Source organism: Lagopus leucura, unplaced genomic scaffold (assembly GCF_019238085.1).
Source record: "Lagopus leucura isolate 7727_CA_CO unplaced genomic scaffold, USGS_WTPT01 Super-Scaffold_100159, whole genome shotgun sequence".
Lineage (NCBI taxonomy): Eukaryota > Metazoa > Chordata > Aves > Galliformes > Phasianidae > Lagopus > Lagopus leucura.
This window is the reverse complement of record NW_024962335.1, coordinates 16,275,025-16,292,953: the sequence shown is the minus strand read 5'-3', so window position 1 is coordinate 16,292,953 and position 17,929 is coordinate 16,275,025. Positions and strand designations below refer to the sequence as shown.

The 17,929-nt window shown below is 38.7% G+C and overlaps 1 protein-coding gene across 1 annotated transcript in view; it reads right to left on the bottom strand.

Annotated features, from left to right (window-relative positions):
* SLC41A2 (solute carrier family 41 member 2) overlaps positions 1-17,844 on the bottom strand; it is a 50,025-nt gene extending 32,181 nt beyond the window's left edge. Inside the window, exons 1-5 of the mRNA XM_042890390.1 lie at positions 17,814-17,844; positions 9,361-10,105; positions 6,247-6,354; positions 1,075-1,146; positions 87-231 (exon numbers count right to left, since the gene is read on the bottom strand). Of these exons, the coding sequence (XP_042746324.1) occupies positions 87-231; positions 1,075-1,146; positions 6,247-6,354; positions 9,361-9,915 (880 nt within the window). The 5' untranslated portion in view covers positions 9,916-10,105; positions 17,814-17,844. The remainder of the gene's footprint in view (positions 1-86; positions 232-1,074; positions 1,147-6,246; positions 6,355-9,360; positions 10,106-17,813) is intronic.
* Between the last annotated feature and the right edge of the window lie 85 nt (positions 17,845-17,929).

Sequence of the window (17,929 nt, the reverse complement as noted above, 5' to 3'; positions counted from 1 at the left end):
TTTTTTCATGAACAGCAGCATAATATACACTCAGCATGCACAGAGAATTAAAAAGCTATAAAAAGTAACATATATACTTCTTTTACCTTGTAAAAGAGAAGCTATGAATGCAGTTGCTACACTGCTAGAACACAGAAGGATTGAATGACTGAAGCTGTATTTGCCTTCTGGAATCCAACCCAATATAACTGCTGCCACTGCTGCCAGAAAACCAACTACTGTTGCCTGAACCTGGAAAAATAAAAGAAGGAAAACAATTGTTTTTTAGTGATAAGTGACTCCTAAAATAGTTGATAGTTTTAAGAGGATTGCAGAATGATTTTGTTATTCTTTCCTCCATATCTATTTGCAAGTTGTAAAGGGAGCATGCTCCGCTCATCTACTTTGTGGAGACAATGATAACTCTAGCTGACAAAGAAGAAACATCTCATGCTAACAGGAAAGGCCTTAACCACAATTCATAGACTGAAGAATAACAGAAGTCAGATTAGGGAAAAGAGCTGAGGAATTACAAGGAGCAAAAGATGAAATGCTTCCAAGAGGTTTCTAAGCCACTTAAAACAATGAAGTCACAGCATAAACTTTTCACTTATTCTTGAGTATGTTGCTTTATAACACAGCACATGAAATAGTTCCTAAGATTAAGAAATAGTTGCTTTGGAGATCAAACGCTCCTTTCCTCAAATGAACAAACTATTTAAAATATTGCTTGTTACCCAAAAGCTCCATCACATATTCTTTAAACGTTGAATCCAATGAAAATACAGCATTGAAAATATTTGGGAGGTCAAATTCCTTAGAAATGTGCTTTCAAAAAAATTAAAAGGAAGTACCCTTGCTGCAGGCCCAAAGAATACTTTATATTTATTGTGATAAATATAAGTTTCTATTGCTTTATAGAAGAACTATGCAGCACTAAAAAAGATCAGTCACAAAAACATTGCACATTAAGTATGAGACTTAAGTTGAATTTGTTTCCTTTTAACACTGGATCTTTCTTGTCCACATTTGTGGTGGGCTTTTTAAATAACTTCATTTACTTAAAAAAGTTAATAAAAAATCAATTACACTTACCTGTTTTAAGGCCAAATTGCCAATTATCAAGTTCCATTTCTCAATGGGAGAATCCATTTTTCCAATATTTACCTGTCAAAATTGTAAGAGAATTTCAGACATTTGGGTTTAAAATTGTATTACTTTGAAAATTCACTAACAAGGCAGAAACCCACAAATAATTCAACTCTCATTGCAAAAAGAGACATTTTGAAAGTAAACTAAAACTTCTCTGTGCTTTTTCAAGTTAAACATTCCGGTTGATTTAAAATTGTATTTAAACCATCTATACAAAAGTAGCTAAGCTCAGTGCAGCTTTACATGCTAACTTGTTTAACATTAGCTTATTGTGCAAGGTACACTAGCTGCCTTGTGTTCCAGGAATGTCCAGGCACCACTAGTGATTAGATCAGAGGCTGAAAGGGAAAGTTCTCAGTGTTCAATCACCACAGGCTGAGCTTGTTTCTGTGGCTGTTAAATTCCATAAGCCAATCAAAAACTGCACAGGAATACAGTGTATGAGCACAAACACTCTCGTGGGAATGTGTTAATTGACTGCAATAAAAATACTTGCATACAGACGTTGGATTAGATTAGAGAAGATGATAGACCACATCTCATTGCCTTTAGTATTCTAATTTTTCACTTATACAGCACTGCTACAGACTTACGATGCTTTAATGATGTAGGTCCAATTGAAACACAATTGCTGGAAAGACAGTAAATTAACTATTCTGACAAAAAGTATGCACATACTTTTACTGCAGTATTTCATACCTGCATTTATTTTTTGAATTAAACGAAAACTCTGAAGATAGCATGTACCACTGCAATATGACAATATTTAAAATAACTTCCTTCTTGAACTAAGTTTTTAATATTTTTTAGCATAAGCTGCAGTGATGTTGTCCACAGAATCCTAATCTTTAAAGCACTTTATATTTCTCTATAGGTCTTAATGCATATTTTTTTCCTCTTCTGATAATTTCTGATTGGTTTTACTTCTGTTCCATATTGTTCTATTTGTGATATTAATCAGTTGTGCAGAACAAAGTATTAAAAAAACAGCGGCTTAAAAAAGGGAAATGAAATACGACACTATCTCAGTCTGCACTGTCATTATTTTATGGTGTTTGAAATACAGTCAAAGCTCCACAGGAGGTGATTATCCCTCTACTCTGCTCTTGTGAGGCCCCATCTGCAGTACTGTGTCCAGGTCTGGGACCCCCATATTACAAGAAAGACAGGGAGCTGTTGGAGAGGATCTAGAGGAGAGCCATGAAGATGATCTCGGGACTGGAGCATCTCTCCTACGAAGACAGGCTGAGGGAGCTGGGCTTGTTCAGCCTGGAGAACAGAAGGCTGTGGGGTGACCTCATTGCAGCCTTTCAGTACCTAAAGGGAGCTTACAAACAGGAGGGGAGTCAACTCCCTCATCCCAAGCTGGATGTGGCTCTGGGCAACCTGGTCTAGTGACTGGCAACCCTGCACATATCAGGAAGGTTGAAACTAGATGGTCATTATGGTCCTTTTCAACCCAAGCATTTTATGACTCTGTATAAAGGTAGATAATGGCAGGACAAGGGGAAATGGTTTTAAGTTGAGGGAGGGAAGATTTAGGTTGGATGTCAGGGGGAAGTTCTTTACAGAGTGAGTGGGGAGGTGCTGGAACAGGCTGCCCAGAGAGGTTGTGGATGTCCCATCCCTGGAGGTGTTCAAGGCCAGGTTGGATGGGGCCTTGAGCAGCCTGGTCTAGTATTAGACATGAAAGTTGGTGGTCCTGCCTGTGGCAGGGGGGTTGGAGCTTGATGATCTTTGAGGTTTCTTCCAACCAGGGCCATTTTGTGATTCTGTGATTCTATGAACCACCTTTGTATTCTTTTTAAATATACACAATCAATGAATTAAATGACAGGCAATGGAGAGCTTTTTTTTTTTTGTTCTTTGAAGAAGCATTTAAAAAGTATCCAAAAAAACTGTTAAAACAGTAATTTTGCAAAATAGCCAATCCAATCCAAAAGTGAGCTGCTACCAGAAAGTGCAGTTCTTTTTTCCCCTACCATTGGCTACATGTTTGTCATTCTTCAGCCAGATCCATCAGTTCCATGAGTGAGTTCACATCAACTCGCATATCAAGCAGAGACTGATGGAAAACATTCTTTTGTGTAGTGAAAAATTTGTTTTTTTTTTCCTACAAAACGATCTGATCCACCCATGGTGGCACAAATACTCTTAGTATTTGAAAGGAAGAAGGAAAGTAGGAGGACTCCTTTCAGCTGCAGACTTCTATTAAGTGAGGTAAAGTTTATTGATATACTGTGGAATACACGAATCCAAAGAAAAGGCTTGTAAAGCCACATTGCTAGCCTGATAACACACAGTAAAAATGAGAGTCTGAATAAAGTTTACAGGGATGTCTGGATGAGTGGGTTTTGGTGTTTTTTTTCTTTACCTCCTCTTAAAAAGGGAGAAGTAATAAGGAGAAAAGGCAACAGTGTGAATAGAGAAGATGAGAATGATGCAAAAAAAGCCAAAACAACACTGAAGAATACAAAACATATCACATACATATCATGCTTGAGCAGGCAGTTGACCTAAGTATACCTCATACGCTTTTCAAGGAGTAAGAGGAAACTGTTTACATCCACGCTAATGCCAAAGACAAGTACAAGCTATGCCCTGAAGTTGACTGAAACCACAGTCTTGAGACAGTGAAGTGACTGATTCCAAACTAGAATGATCAGTAGCAAACAGCTAAAGCAGAAATTTGAGCAAGAAGATGAAGGTAGGTGATCAGGTAAAACTTGAAACCAAAGGTACTACTGATAAGAGAAAATAATTAGTTTACAACTCCAAAAGCACAGACACAAATACAAATTCATATGCAATTATAAGCTAGCTGAGCAAGAATTATCTCCAACACTGAAGTCATGCTAGGAATTTTATCTCCGAAGTAAAGTTATTCACAGGGGCATAGTCTTGCGTTTAGGGTGTATCTGGTGGGGAGCTGGCTTTGGAAAATTTAGGAGAGAAGATTAATCTTACAACTGCCTGCCAATAACTGCTTAGATATGTCCTGTATTAATATATTCCTTCAGTTTTCACTTAGGGTGAGGATAACAGAAGCAAAGATGGGATGGCTGAAGAGAGTCACAGTCAATTAAATCAAAATTTATGAAATGTGCAGAAGTCAGAATAATCTCAGAGAACTGGCATGTAAATTGCAGGTCCAGTAGCAAGCTGTTTGATTAAACTTTTCAGAAGGAATGATACTGTACAATATCACACCTGTTCTCAAAAACTGGGGAAGGCAGAGCAACCACTGCAACTGTTCATGAGTTTGAAGTCTTGTGTGGTTCTGTGTGGTTCAGTGATTGTGTCATCAGGAAATGCCAAGGAAATCAGAGCTCCCACATGCGACATTGCATTGTCTGAAGAAATGTATGCTTTTCCAGCCTCTTCTTGGTCAGTTAATCTACCTTTATGTTGGCAGTAACCTGGCTTGGTCAAGATAGCCATGGAAAATGTTTGCTTTGACGTAAGAGGAAGCCTTTCATGATATGCTTGAATAAAACCAACTGAAGCATCAACTGACTTATGTTCTGGTGAGACTTAACAGCACTGCTAAGTGACACTGGCAATACTCCTCAAACTAAGCCCCTTCATATTGGGCTGTTCTTATGGGGTTTGTGCTTCAAATGGCCAAACTCAAATGGCTCTGAAAAAAATCAATCTTAAAACACCTGCAGATTATATCATCACACAGATTATGAGATAAGATTTCCATTCCATTCAGGATTAGGGAAAGGGGAATGAACCCCATGTCAATTTTAGTTAATCACTGAGAATGCACCCACTACTGTAGAAACTCCAGTGTCAATTTTCTCTGTGTGAGGAAGATCAACTCCTGTCAGTTCGGTAACAGTTGACCGATGATATGAACTGGGGTTAGCATAACACAAGGAAACCTTCACTGGATTGCTACAGTTATGTCCATCACAGTGTGCATTTGGGCAATGATTCAGTATAACGTGATAATGAAATTTATTAACGACAGAATGGTGAGAGGCCCTGTCAATACAAAGCATTTCAAACTGGATGACCTTGAGGATTACATCAAAAGTGATGATATTCAATAGCACAAGTGCAAGGTCATGCACTTATAGACTAACAATGTTTCTGCCAGAATACGGGAGTGAGTGACAACTGGAAATAACACAAAAGAAGAAATAGTAGGACATGGTAATTGATTGCAAAGTAACTATGAGGTCCCAGCTTGACATTACTAGGAGAATAAATAGATATAAACAGGAAAGTTTCAAGAGCAATTGTACAGAGAAATATGGAAGTGTTATTTTACAGTGTTATATTGAGGTCTCATCTGCAGTTACACACACCTTTGACCAAGCATTTTCTACAAAGATTCATGCAAGCAGGCACAGGCAGAGAGAAGGTGGCCTTGATGGAAAATGGAAAGCTTATCTTACAAAGGAGAAGTACTGCAAAGGTGGCGTTGTACAGAAATACATAATTCAGGCACTAGAAATAGTTTAGCCACATAATTAGAATGCTGTTCACAATAGCTACTCCCACACACAGAAAAATACATATGCTAAGGCAGTTTGGCTTGTTTAGGCTAAAAAAAAAATGAAGGTACAGAACATCTCTTGAGATGTAGAAAAGAACTATGACACATACAAAAGAAGATATTAAAAAAAAAGAAATAGTTATCTTGCAATGCTAACAACAAAAAGAACGATGAAAAAAAAGCGTAAAATTATTTAGCTAGAAGGTTAATAAAATCAAACCTTCCAGCTTCATCAACAAAGGTCTGGAATAGCTTCATTTCAGAGTTAAGAGGTCCATGGAAAAACACGTTCAAAATATGTAAAATCTGCATGTTAGCATATTGAAACCCCACCAAGGTCAGAGATATTAGACAACCTTACAGAATACACACGTAAATCTCAATAATCTAATATACTGTTCTGAATGATGGCTTAGAAGAGACCAAAGAAGTAAAATATTGATGTGTGGTGATTGGAAGAGGCTTGCCTTTTTAACACCGTCAATTTAATAACAGATTAAACAGCTCCTGCAAAAGCCAGATTAAGCCATAAACATAAAACACTAGTGTTCCAAAGATTTGTTTTCAAGAATTTACAACACCTATCAGAAGAGAAAGTTACTTACTGCGGTTGACAGCCTGGATGCCAAGGTCATTTCCAAATTTCCTTTGAGACCAAGAAGAGCAGGAACCAAGATAAAAACTTCAGTAACATTCTTGAATACATCCCAGTGCTATTTAAAGGATACAGTGAGGAAAAAAAAAAAAAATCAATTGAAAAATGCCCTTTAGACCATCTTAAAAGTAGTGCCAAAAAATCTGTAACTCATAATTTAGGTCTCTAAAAAAATCGACCTTTGAAGATTAGACCCAAAAGTCTTTAAGGCAAGAGTTGCTATGCATCTAGTTAATTGTGCCTGCATACCACTACTTCAAAGACCAGAATACAAAAAGCAAGCAATACAAAATCTCCTAAACTAATTTCTCCACTACTGCACTTTCTCTGCGTATTTAAAATAGAGATTAATTATAGGTCACTAAAAAATTATTCTTCCTGTTTTGTCAGTATTTATTTTACTCTCTCCGAGAACAGTTTAGGTACTTAATCTGTTTGATGCATATAATTTCTGTTTGATTAAGCATATTAATTTTGGCCACTTAAACTGCACCAATACTAATACATGAAAGTCAGCACCAGAAAAAAAAAAAAAACATTTATAACATTTATTTGTACTAGCAGGATGCTAGAACTTAGGCTTACAAAAAAACTAAAACCAAAAATAACAACAAAAAAAACCTAGTTAAAAAGAAATGTCATTAATTTCAAGGTTTTAAATAATTTCAAAATAGTACCGGGTGCTATGACTGCTCTTAATTTACAGTGATGTTTTCATCTCACCTCTTGTGGCTCTCCAGAAACCTCATCTGAAAAAACAGCTAGGAATAAGTTATTGAACAGACAGAGCCTGTACATGAAAAATTGTCTCCTAACTCTTTCACATGTGAGAAATTTAGAAGAATACAGATTTCCAAAACCTAGACTTTATAAAACAAACCAAGACAAACTTTCCAATATTATTTTGTGTGCTGACTTCTCAGCACAGTAGCTGTACTACTTTATATGCCTGTCTATTCATGTATTTAATTTCTAATCACAGAAACTAACAAAACTTTAATATATCATTTTAATAAATCATCTTTGTATTCAGAGATTTGCAGCAATTTAAAATATGATTTTAATTTAAAAAAGGATTCAATTTTCAAATGTAAACAAGATGGGAGAAGTTACCTATGTATTTACTATTGAAAAAGAGTAGCTATGAAATGGTTTCAAAGAGCTTCGAATTCTTTGTCTTCCTTAAATTTTTGTTTTCACAACGTATTCTTTCATGCTTCCCTGTTTTACTGACATTATGGTTTCATGGATGAAACATCCATTTAGGATGGAAAAAGGTAACATTGGCCAATTATTTTTGACTTTGTGCCCTCTCTCTCTCTCAGTCACAGTGCTGGGCTGGGAAACCAATAATGACTGGAAGTAATACAGAAGGAAAAAAAAAAAAAAAAAAAAGAAGTATTATCTCAATCCAGATCAAAGAACAGCTAAAAAAAATACACCAAAAGAGCACTTCTGTGCCTTTCAGAGAAGAAAGGCATTGGGAAACATTGGGTTGGAAGCCAATAGTGGCGGTAGGCACAACTGCCTCTTTTGGCTGATCATTGAGCTGTATTGCGACGTAAATCACATATCAACAATGTATGAACAAAGCATCCGTAAAAAGAATAAGATTGGCACAGGCAAAGCACAAGACTGAGGCAAAACAGGGTAAGGAAGCAGTAAAGTTTGCTTGTCAATTATAATTTTCCTTTTTCTTGACGCATGAAGTGTCTTTCCATTGCAACTGATTTAAGACCAAGCTTTATTTTCTCTCTCGAGTTTTTGAGTAACAAAAAACAGAATAGAGCAGAGTAATTCCTGTTGGAAGGGACCTTCATAGATCATTTAGTTCAATGTGCCATTCCAGGGCAGTTAACAGAAAGTTTTAAAAAATGGCCACTTCTTACTCCTCCTTCAAGAGAACTTTTTTAACTCTAAGTATAGCTAAAGAAAACCCCAAGACAGAATGAAACAAAACAAAATAGAAGCAGATTAATTTTCCTACTGCCTTTTCATTTTGAATAGCATGGATATTTAATCTGTTTGAATATATTTTTCTGAAACTACCCATAAGGGAAGACAGAATCTATTAGATTTTTGCTTACAACAAATTTCAACTTCAGGGAAAAAATAAAAGTAGGTAGGAAACAAAAGTAAATATGGCCTCCAAAAAGCAAAGAGAAAGCAAGAAAGTAAGCTAATCTAATAAACCTTCCTTAGCTGCTACTTTCTCAATAATTTTCTTCAAACGTCACTGCACAAAGAAATGTTTGGTAGGAAACTTCTGCTTTTAACTTCACTAAAAAACACTACAGCTGTGTTAAGCTACAAAACCAGACCTACAGAAGTTCCGTATCAGTAGGATATTAGTGATACAATACTCCAAAACAGGTTTTAAAAAGGTTATTTACGTAACTCTTGAAATTCAAAGGAACTTGTAGTTTATCTTAACCCTGAATAACTATCATCAATTAAATACACTATCATGAATTAAGATAGTCTGCTTCTATGGACCTACCACAGCTATATTTCAAGGTGAAAGTGATTCTGCAGCCCTGTTCACACCAATAATGTTTGTAATTCCAAGTGTTCAGTATACTTAACACTACATAAAAAAAGTCACACCTGGATATCTAAAAAAGCTCTAATTCACTGCAGAAGAATTTCATGTGGTGTACGAATTTTAGGCATGCTTCCACATATGATACACATTATCTTGGATCAAATCTATACATTATGTCAGAAATCGCAGAGATCCGAAGCACAAAAGGAACATTTATTACTGACCAGAATTTTTAACTGATTCATACTAATTATTATATTTCTATCTTCAGTTAAAGCAGAAGTAACAGTTCCTTTCCACCAGTTCACTGTGGCTGTAATACTTACCAAGTCTTGAATAACTCCAAACAAAATATTTGAGCTGTTTAAGATAATCTGGAAGGGAAAGCAGTTCATAATAGCAGAATCATACACACATTTTATTACTTCTCATTATTGTAAGCATCCACAATACCATGTGTCAAATTATAAAACTCACAGATTATCTGTTAAAAATATAGTTCCCAAAGCAAATACCAACCTGTACAATATCCAAAACCATGCCAGCTGAAACAGTTCCAAATCCTGCTAGCAAAAAAGGTACGAGTATCTGCAGTGCCATAATACTACTAGATTCCTTGGGTTGCTTTCTACTCCCCTCCACAATAATATCTTCATTACTGTCACTAGACAGATGGTCTTCCTGCAACATTGCATCTGTTTCTGAAGTGTCCATTCCATCACAGTAATTATAACTGGAAAAGTCATCATACTTAGGGCTACAGTTAGAAGGGCTGTGTCCATTACTTCCATGAAAAGTTTGTTCCGAGAAGTGATGATATTCCGCGTGCTGCTCAGATTTAACATTATAATTGTGTCCTGCTGGTTGTAATCCATCTTGCCAAACACCATTCACTTTTTTGTGTCTTTCATCCTGGTTTATTTGGTAAACAACTGGAACCATACTCAAAAGCAGATTCAAAAATTTATCGGACTGAATTGTGCTAAGACTTATGGTCCAGTTTACAAAACCTTCTCTGTCATGAACTTTGCTGTTTGTTTTGGTGATGATAGATCTGTCTTTACAGTTAGTCATAGTGCTACAGAAGTACAGGTTGGAAAAGCACTTTGTTCTTCAGATGTCAGTGAAGAAATCTTGAAGATGAGTTATCAAGTGCCACACTTGATAATTCTAAAACAGATAAATTTAAATGATGCTTTCTTGAATGCAAAAAGTTTTTTTAATGGATCTCACATCTTCAACAACTCCATACACAAATCTGGATCTAAAAAAAAAGAGAAAAAAAAAAAAAAAAAAAAAAAAAGGTATATATTGTAATGGCATGTTACATTTAATTAAAATTAAGAGGAAAAAAAGGAGTTAGGATAAATAAGATATTAAAAACCTGATTTTCATTCAAATTTGCATGAGGAGTAGGTTGTAAATATTTCCTGAAATATATAACGTTCTGATGTCTAGTGACCACTAAACTATAATTAATTGATCAATATTAACACCAGTCATGGTCACTTTGTTTTGCTTTCTGCAAGTCATACAAATACAATTATATCTTTTATATTTAACATGACTGTGCAATTATTTCTACTTTCCAACTTCTGTTATGGTCGAACATTAAACAATGATATATTGGTAGTCTCATGTCATTTGACATTTCCTCCATTAGTAGTCACTTTACTTTCCTCTTCTTTAGCTTTCATGTGGTGATAATAGTTACAGTAATTTACTGTAAGTACAACATTACTTGACTTGAAATTTTGTTGATCTGTTTTTATTACTGGATGCCACAAATACAAGAAAATCATTGGCACAACCAAAGAAACAAAAGTTGGTCAGACTACACCAAGACAATGCTGAATGACATAATTCCACAAGTTCAATACACTATATACAGAATCATAGAATCACCAAGGTTGAAAAAGACCTCAAAGATCATCTCATGCAACTGTCCACTTACCACCAGTATCTCCCCACCAGGGATAGTGACTCCACCACCTCCCATCTTGTTCCAGTGCCTGACCACCCTTTCAGAGAATAAATTTTTCCTAATATCCAACCTGAGCCTTCCCTGGTGCAACTCAAGGCCATTCCCTCCTATCCTATTGCTAGTCATGTGGGAGAAGAGGCGGACCCCTCCCACGTTGTGGATGCCCCATCCCTGGAGGCATTCAAGGCCAGGCTGGATGTGGCTCTGGGCAGCCTGGTCTGGTGGTTGGTGACCCTGCACATAGCAGGAGGATTGAAACTAGATGAACACTGTGGTCCTTTTCAACCCAGGCCATTCTATGGTGCTATGAAAAAAGCATAACGTAGTCATTGATAGTCTCATTCAAAATATTTAAACAAACCTATACTCTTTCTTTTTTTTTAAGTGCTGGTACAAACAATAGCAATACTCTCACTAGTGGGGGAACAATAATATAGAAGTTCCTCAAATGCATATTCTTTGGACTACGGAATTCTGGAGCAAATACATCCACAAGCATTTTAAAGTACTATATTCCTTCTGCAAAGTTACGTGTGAGGTCACTAAGAGCAGAGTCCAATTGCCTGCAAAGTTCTATGATTCTATGAAGGTCTCCCTTGTACTCCAGGCATGGCCTCACCAGAGCTGAGTACAGGGGGACAATTACCTCCCTGCTCCTTCCGGCTACCCTATTTATGATACAAGCCAGGATGTCTTCTTAGCCACCTGGGCAATGCTGGCTCATGTTCAGCCAAGTGTCAACCAACACCCCCAGGTCCATTTCTTCTGGCCACTCTGCCCCAAACCCGTACTGTGTCCAGCCTTCTTGGACCCCTTTATCCTTCAGCATTGAATCCGTAGGGACCCTCCCCTACCACTGTCCTGAACAGATCCAAATCCACTGTCTGGAAGTCCAAGGTAGCAGTTTTGTTGACCCCCCCTCCTGGCTTCACTAAGAATAGAGAACCGCCATTTTGCAGTCACTCTGCCCAAGACAGCTCCTGACCTCCACAACTCCCGCCAGTCCTTCTCTGTGAACAGCAGGTCTAGTGGGGCACCTCCCCGGGCAGACTCTTTTACCAGTCAGCAAGTTATCCTCCTGAAGACTCTAGAAACCTCCTAGACTGCTTGTTCTGCACTATATTTCCAGTATATATCAGGGAAGTTGAAGTCCCCCACAGTCTTGAGCACAAGACTGGTGTCTGCGCAACTTCTGCCAGCTGCTTGTAGAACACCTTGTCCATCTCTTCAGCCTGGTTACGCAGCCTGTAACAGACCCCCACCAGGATGTCAGCCTTGTAGGCCCTCCAACATGCAAAGCTGGAAAGACTTCAATTTTTACAAACTGCAGGAAACAAAAACAGTTGAAGGTTGGAGGATTTTTCATCTCCTCGCCTATGAAGATGAGGCTCCTACATTCACGTTTATGTTATGATTCCTATATTTTCACTCCCTCCATTTCAATGTTTTTAAATAAGCTAATATTTTTCTATCCTATTAAATTTCACAGAGAATAGAGAGGTCAAAGCTATCAGCCTTACCAGAGATTTACATTTGTGCCCTTGCTGTAAGGCATCTTCAAACATAAGGATAATTCACCCACATATGGCCACAGCAAGTCAACTTCAGATCTGCTGCTTACAGAAGCATTTGGTTTGCTTTTCTGAGCAAAGACTCATATTTACCATGAAGACTTTCCCCCTACCAATTGCTTTATCCAAGGCAGTTCTGATCAAGAAAAGAACATTTTGAAAGCAACAAAGGAGTGTATTGCTTGATTTAGCAAAAGAAAAGTATTTTTTTCCACATGACCAACAAAGAAACCAAGATTCCTGAAATAACTTTTTGCTACCTGGTAGTAAATTGTGCTATGCTGAACCTTTTATTATAAGCATATAAAAACTCCTAGGCCTCAATTCTAGTTTCCACACACATCATTACGAGTAACAAAACAACCTCTGTTCTCTCCCAGAGGAGCTCTAACCACAGGCCAAAATGGTGCTGGGTTATACGCTACAGAAAGGCAACAACAGGGAACAATTTTGTTTCTGCCCTGCACAAAGAAGGTTTTAGCTGTGTAAAAGAAAAGATACGGTGCATAAAGAAATACAAGCAGGTGTATCATTAAACTAGCAAACTATTACCAACTTCTGAGACAATAATAAATAGGTTTATTGTAGAAGGATTAAAAGGAGTACAGGAGAGGAGCATTTCATGGAAACTGGAAAATTAAGACTGCAGAAAGGCTCTGGCCCTGGACGCTGAAGTGGCCAACTGATTTATGAGGATGGAAAGTGGTACAGTAGCTATGATACATGCAAAGGGGAAATTCAGACCACTTCCGACAGGTGAGTTTCAGTTGATCACAAGAAGCATCCAGATTAGAGAAACTTTATTTAATAATTCAAGAATAGTGTGCTAAACTAAGATGTGTTCATGATAAAAGATGCTTACGTTAAAGCAGTCTCATTAGAGGTCTTTTAGGGGTAGCGATACTTGTTTGCTTGTTAGTTTTTGAGGAGTGTTCACAAACAAAGGACTCTATTTCACTCCCAGGGAAATACACTGAGAAAATTTCCCAATAGCTGTAAGATGGCAGAGTTCAGCTGTCACTGCGGTTTCTCCAGTGTCCTCCTCTCACATCACTGGAGTGCTAGGCTGGTGATTCATGGAAATTATTCGTTGCTCAGGAACTCTGACTAGAAGTATTTGGGTTAATTATCCATATCTTTATACCATATGGGTTTCTCTCCTTGTAAGTTTATACTTTCTGTTTTTTCAAGAAATGAACTCCTTGGGGATATAGTGGTTTCACTGAATACAGTGTTAACAGTGTAGAAGTAGAACAGTGTAGAAGTGTTAACAAATAGAAATGGCATCTACAAGTGTGAAAAAGAGATAGAAAAATATTTCAAACAACTGTAAAAGCTTCAGAGACAGACTGGTAGCCAACAGCTGAAACAAAAAAGTACTAAAGCAGTTTAGAAGGCAGTCATTTAGATTTTTCCCACCAAACTGCCTGGAATGATAAAATGTGAGCTAACAGTAAATGCTGAAAAATGAGAACTTAAGAAGATGAAGTGAAAAATATACTACAGTACATAAACCTACAGTGAAAAGTAATTACATCTTCAGAGGATAAGTGTACAGTCCCCTGAATTCAGCTATTCATTTCTAAAAACCTGCTCTTCCAAATGTCACCTGATGCAATAATTTCATTGTGAGTTCTAGATGCTAATATTGCTGTATTTACTTTTTGCTTGCAGCTACAGAAAGCAGCAAACCATCTATAGAGCAATATGATCTTGAGGATCAGAAATCCCTGTGAAGCTTTATCATTGACATGAACAATTGCAATTTTATTGTGTTGTCTAGAAAAGATATAGCCAGGTAAAGAAGCAAGCACTACTAGAATAACTCATGTGAAATAAAGGAAGCAAAATGCTCAAAAACGAGTCCAAAACAGGAGGAGATAAGTGAGTCTGGTTTCCTGCCATACAATTAAGCTGCAGAGAAAGGAGAAGTATGAGAAAAAAAAAACAACCAGAAACCAAGAGATAAAGATTCTTTGAGAAGCCATAAAATTGCCTCAAATTTATCATACTTGGCATGTTATAAGTGAAATGAAAGCAGACCCTGTCTTTCTCCCTACAAGGAAAATAATGAGCTATGCCCAGACATAAACATTTTCTACTCTTTGTTTCCTAAGCAGCTACATTTAACAATTTCCTCTTTTCATTCATTCACATATCAATTATTGTGCATTATTTACCTCTCTTTCTCAGTCCTGCAAATGTACACAAACAGAAATACAACCACACCCCACTGTTTGCTGAGGACATATTCCTGAAAAGCGAAACACTTAGCAGTTCAACATACAACAAAGCAATTTTCCCCATATAGAATTAATGCAATTGATGAGTACACCGATTTTAAAAATGCCAACAGAGATTGAATGTATGACACAGAAAATGAACAGCAGAAGCAGATGGTATGGAAAATAGACAGGCCCATAAGCAGGAAGAGATGCTGACTTGTGGAAATCTCACACACTTCAGCCATGAAGCTGAACACTGGACCAGTATCACATTTTTCCATACTTCACCTTCGATTGACTTGATTGCTTTTGTTTCATCTGAGGAAGATAAAAGAAATGAAAATGTAATTGTTCGGGATGGAGTAGCAGGAACAGATTTCATCTTCTAAACTTTGTTTCAGTCACAGTCTTGATTCAGTTCTCAAGAGTATGGGTAGGAGGTGCTTCTTCCACACATCCTCATGTGTATTTAAAGAATAAAAAGAGAGTCCAGAGGAGGGCCACAAAGATGATCAGAGGGCTGGAGCACCTCCCCTACGAAGACAGGCTGAGGGAGCTGGGCTTGTTCAGCTTGGAGAAAAGAATGCTGTGGGGTGACCTCATGGCAGCCTTTCAGTACCTAAGGGAAGGCTATAAACAGGAGGGGAGTCAACTCTTTGAAAGAGTAGATAACAGCAGGACAAGGGGAAATGGTTTTAAGTTGAGGAAGGGAAGATTTAGGTTGGATGTCAGGGGGAAGTTCTTTACAGAGAGAGTGGTGAGGTGCTGGAACAGGCTGCCCAGAGAGGTTGTGGGTGCCCCGTCCCTGGAGGTGTTCAAGGCCAGATTGGATGGGGCCCTGGACAATCTGGTCTAGTATTAAATGGGGAGGTTGGTGGCCCTGCATGTGGCAGGGGGGGTTTGGCTTGATGATCCTGGAGGTTCTTTCTAACCCAAGCCATTTTGTGATTCTGTAATATCCATCACTGGAAGGATTAAAGGAGTGGACATTAGGGCTAAAAGTTTGACTGTACAGCAATTAGTCTGCTAGAGATTAATTTAAAGCATGGAAACAATAGCCATGCTTTTCTAAGTTCATTCAAAGAAAGCAGGAAGAAGAACAGTGAACAAAAAAAACACAAATAGTGTCAGCATTATGATGGGCTAAAACAAATATTTATTGAAGTCTAAGGCTGGGAAAATTAATTTTCTGATTGCTTTCTGAGTTTGGCAAAAAAAACAAAAGATAACACCTAGCTATATAATACTGAGCTTCTGGATGTGGCCCAAAGCAACCTGTTGTAGTCGAGCCTACATTGAGCAAGGCTAGTGACAAGGCAACGTCCAGAGCTCCCTTCCAATCTCAAGAATTCTCATATTCTGAAGTTTGGAATGGGAATTTTGTAAATTTTGAATAAGATTTATGCAGATGAGACAGTGTTCTGCACAGCCTCTTCTCCACTGCTGTGTCCTGTGTACGTGCAAGTTCACAGTATCAAGCTGATATCCTTATGACAGAGACGACTGTCACTGACACTGCTGTATCCTAGTGAACATTTCAGTAGAAAGTGAAAGCTACATCAGATCACCTGAACATATAGAGCAAGCAAACAGACTGTTTTATCATTAACCATTTTGTAGAACTCAGAACCAAGGATAGTGCGCTGTGCTATGATTATTTATACCAGATATTAAATGCTTGGTACAAAAAGATGGAAAACGTGCTGAAAAACAATAAATGTCACATGCATAGCAGCATTATGGGCAGTACGTACCACTTTTAAATGTTATGCAGTATACTTTTTAACATGGTGTTTATTTTGTGGCAGTTGTAGGTTAAATCAACAGCAGAAGAAAGAAAAGAGAAAACAGCATGAGGAAAAGAAAGAGATGAAACAACCTCCAAATGCCTTTGTGAATTTAAGTAATACATCGAAAGAGCAGCCAGCCTCAGGCTCAATTTTCAGACAAGTTTTAGACTGCTGCATTTCACTTCCTGAACATGTCAGCTTTCGATTTTGGCCCCAAGGAAGGGAAAAGCAGCTGTCAGAAAAAAGACTTGGTTTGCCTCTGACCTTCAATTCAATTAAAAAAAAAAAAAAAAAAAAAAAAAAAAAGGAGCAAAACAGAGCCAGAAATGAAGGAGCGGGCTGTGAAATGTGGTTACGTTGCTACATCATCCCAATGGAATGCCAGCACAAAAACTACCTGCCAAAAGGTGGGAAAAGTCTGAAATAGAAGAGGTAACACGCTCGTCTAGATTATGTAACCAGTGGGTACTTAACAGGATGAGTCCTAACTGTACGACTTGGGATCTTGATTACAGGTTTCTAAGGGGGGCATGAACTGCTTATTAAGTCGGGCACTAGAATACAGATCTCACATTGTTTTTGGAGGATAATATCCCAAAGTATTTGAAAAGAAAATGACATCCACCTTTTTTCTTTCTGAAACGTCTACCCACCATACTGTAGCCTTATGGCTCCAGGCTCAGAACTTCAATAAGGCAATATACGCAGGGAACAGTGCCAAAACAGGTCAGCCCGTCTAGTCCCATCTGTTATCTTCAGCATTACTGGTAAAGGGAGGATCTCACTTAAGGTCACATACAGAATCACACAGAATTGTAGGGGTTGGAAGAGACCTCTGGAGACCACCGTGCCCAACCCACGACTGTTAGGATGCCAATTAACAGCTGGTAGGGCTCTAAATACAAGAGACAGATGTATCACCCTGTATTTTTCACATGTTATTACTTACAGTAAGACTAAGCAATAACATTTTATATGCAGCCTGGCTGATGTTCAGTGCTCCATAACCTGAGATCAAACGGAAAGATTCCGACGACTGCATCCTGGACAGCACAGGGCGAGAGCACGGCAATATTTTACCGGAATTAAAGAAAACGGTCACAGCTGCCACTCGAACTCAACCGGGGAAAGGTTTCACGCTTTCGCGGTGCCACATTCTGGCGTATCCCACAGGGGTAAAGACGGGAGCACAAACGCACACCCGCCGAGGCGAGGCGCGCGCAGAACGGCGGGGCGCCGGGAAGGCTGGAGCCCGCCCGGAGCCGCGGGGATGGCAGCGGGCCGGACGCGCCTCTCCGCCGCCGGCGAGGAAAGTTTCCCGGCCCCCCGCCTCCCTCGGCTGCAGCTCGCCCGCCGCCCACGCCCGCCCTCCCCTCACGTTCCCCCCCCGCTGCCCCTTTACCTGGGCGAGGGCGAGGGCGAGGGCGAGGCCGGCGGCGGCTCGCGGTCCCGCTCCATCGCGGCGGGCGGGAGGGGCCACCCGGCGGCGGTGACAGCTCCGGGCTAGGTGAGCAACGC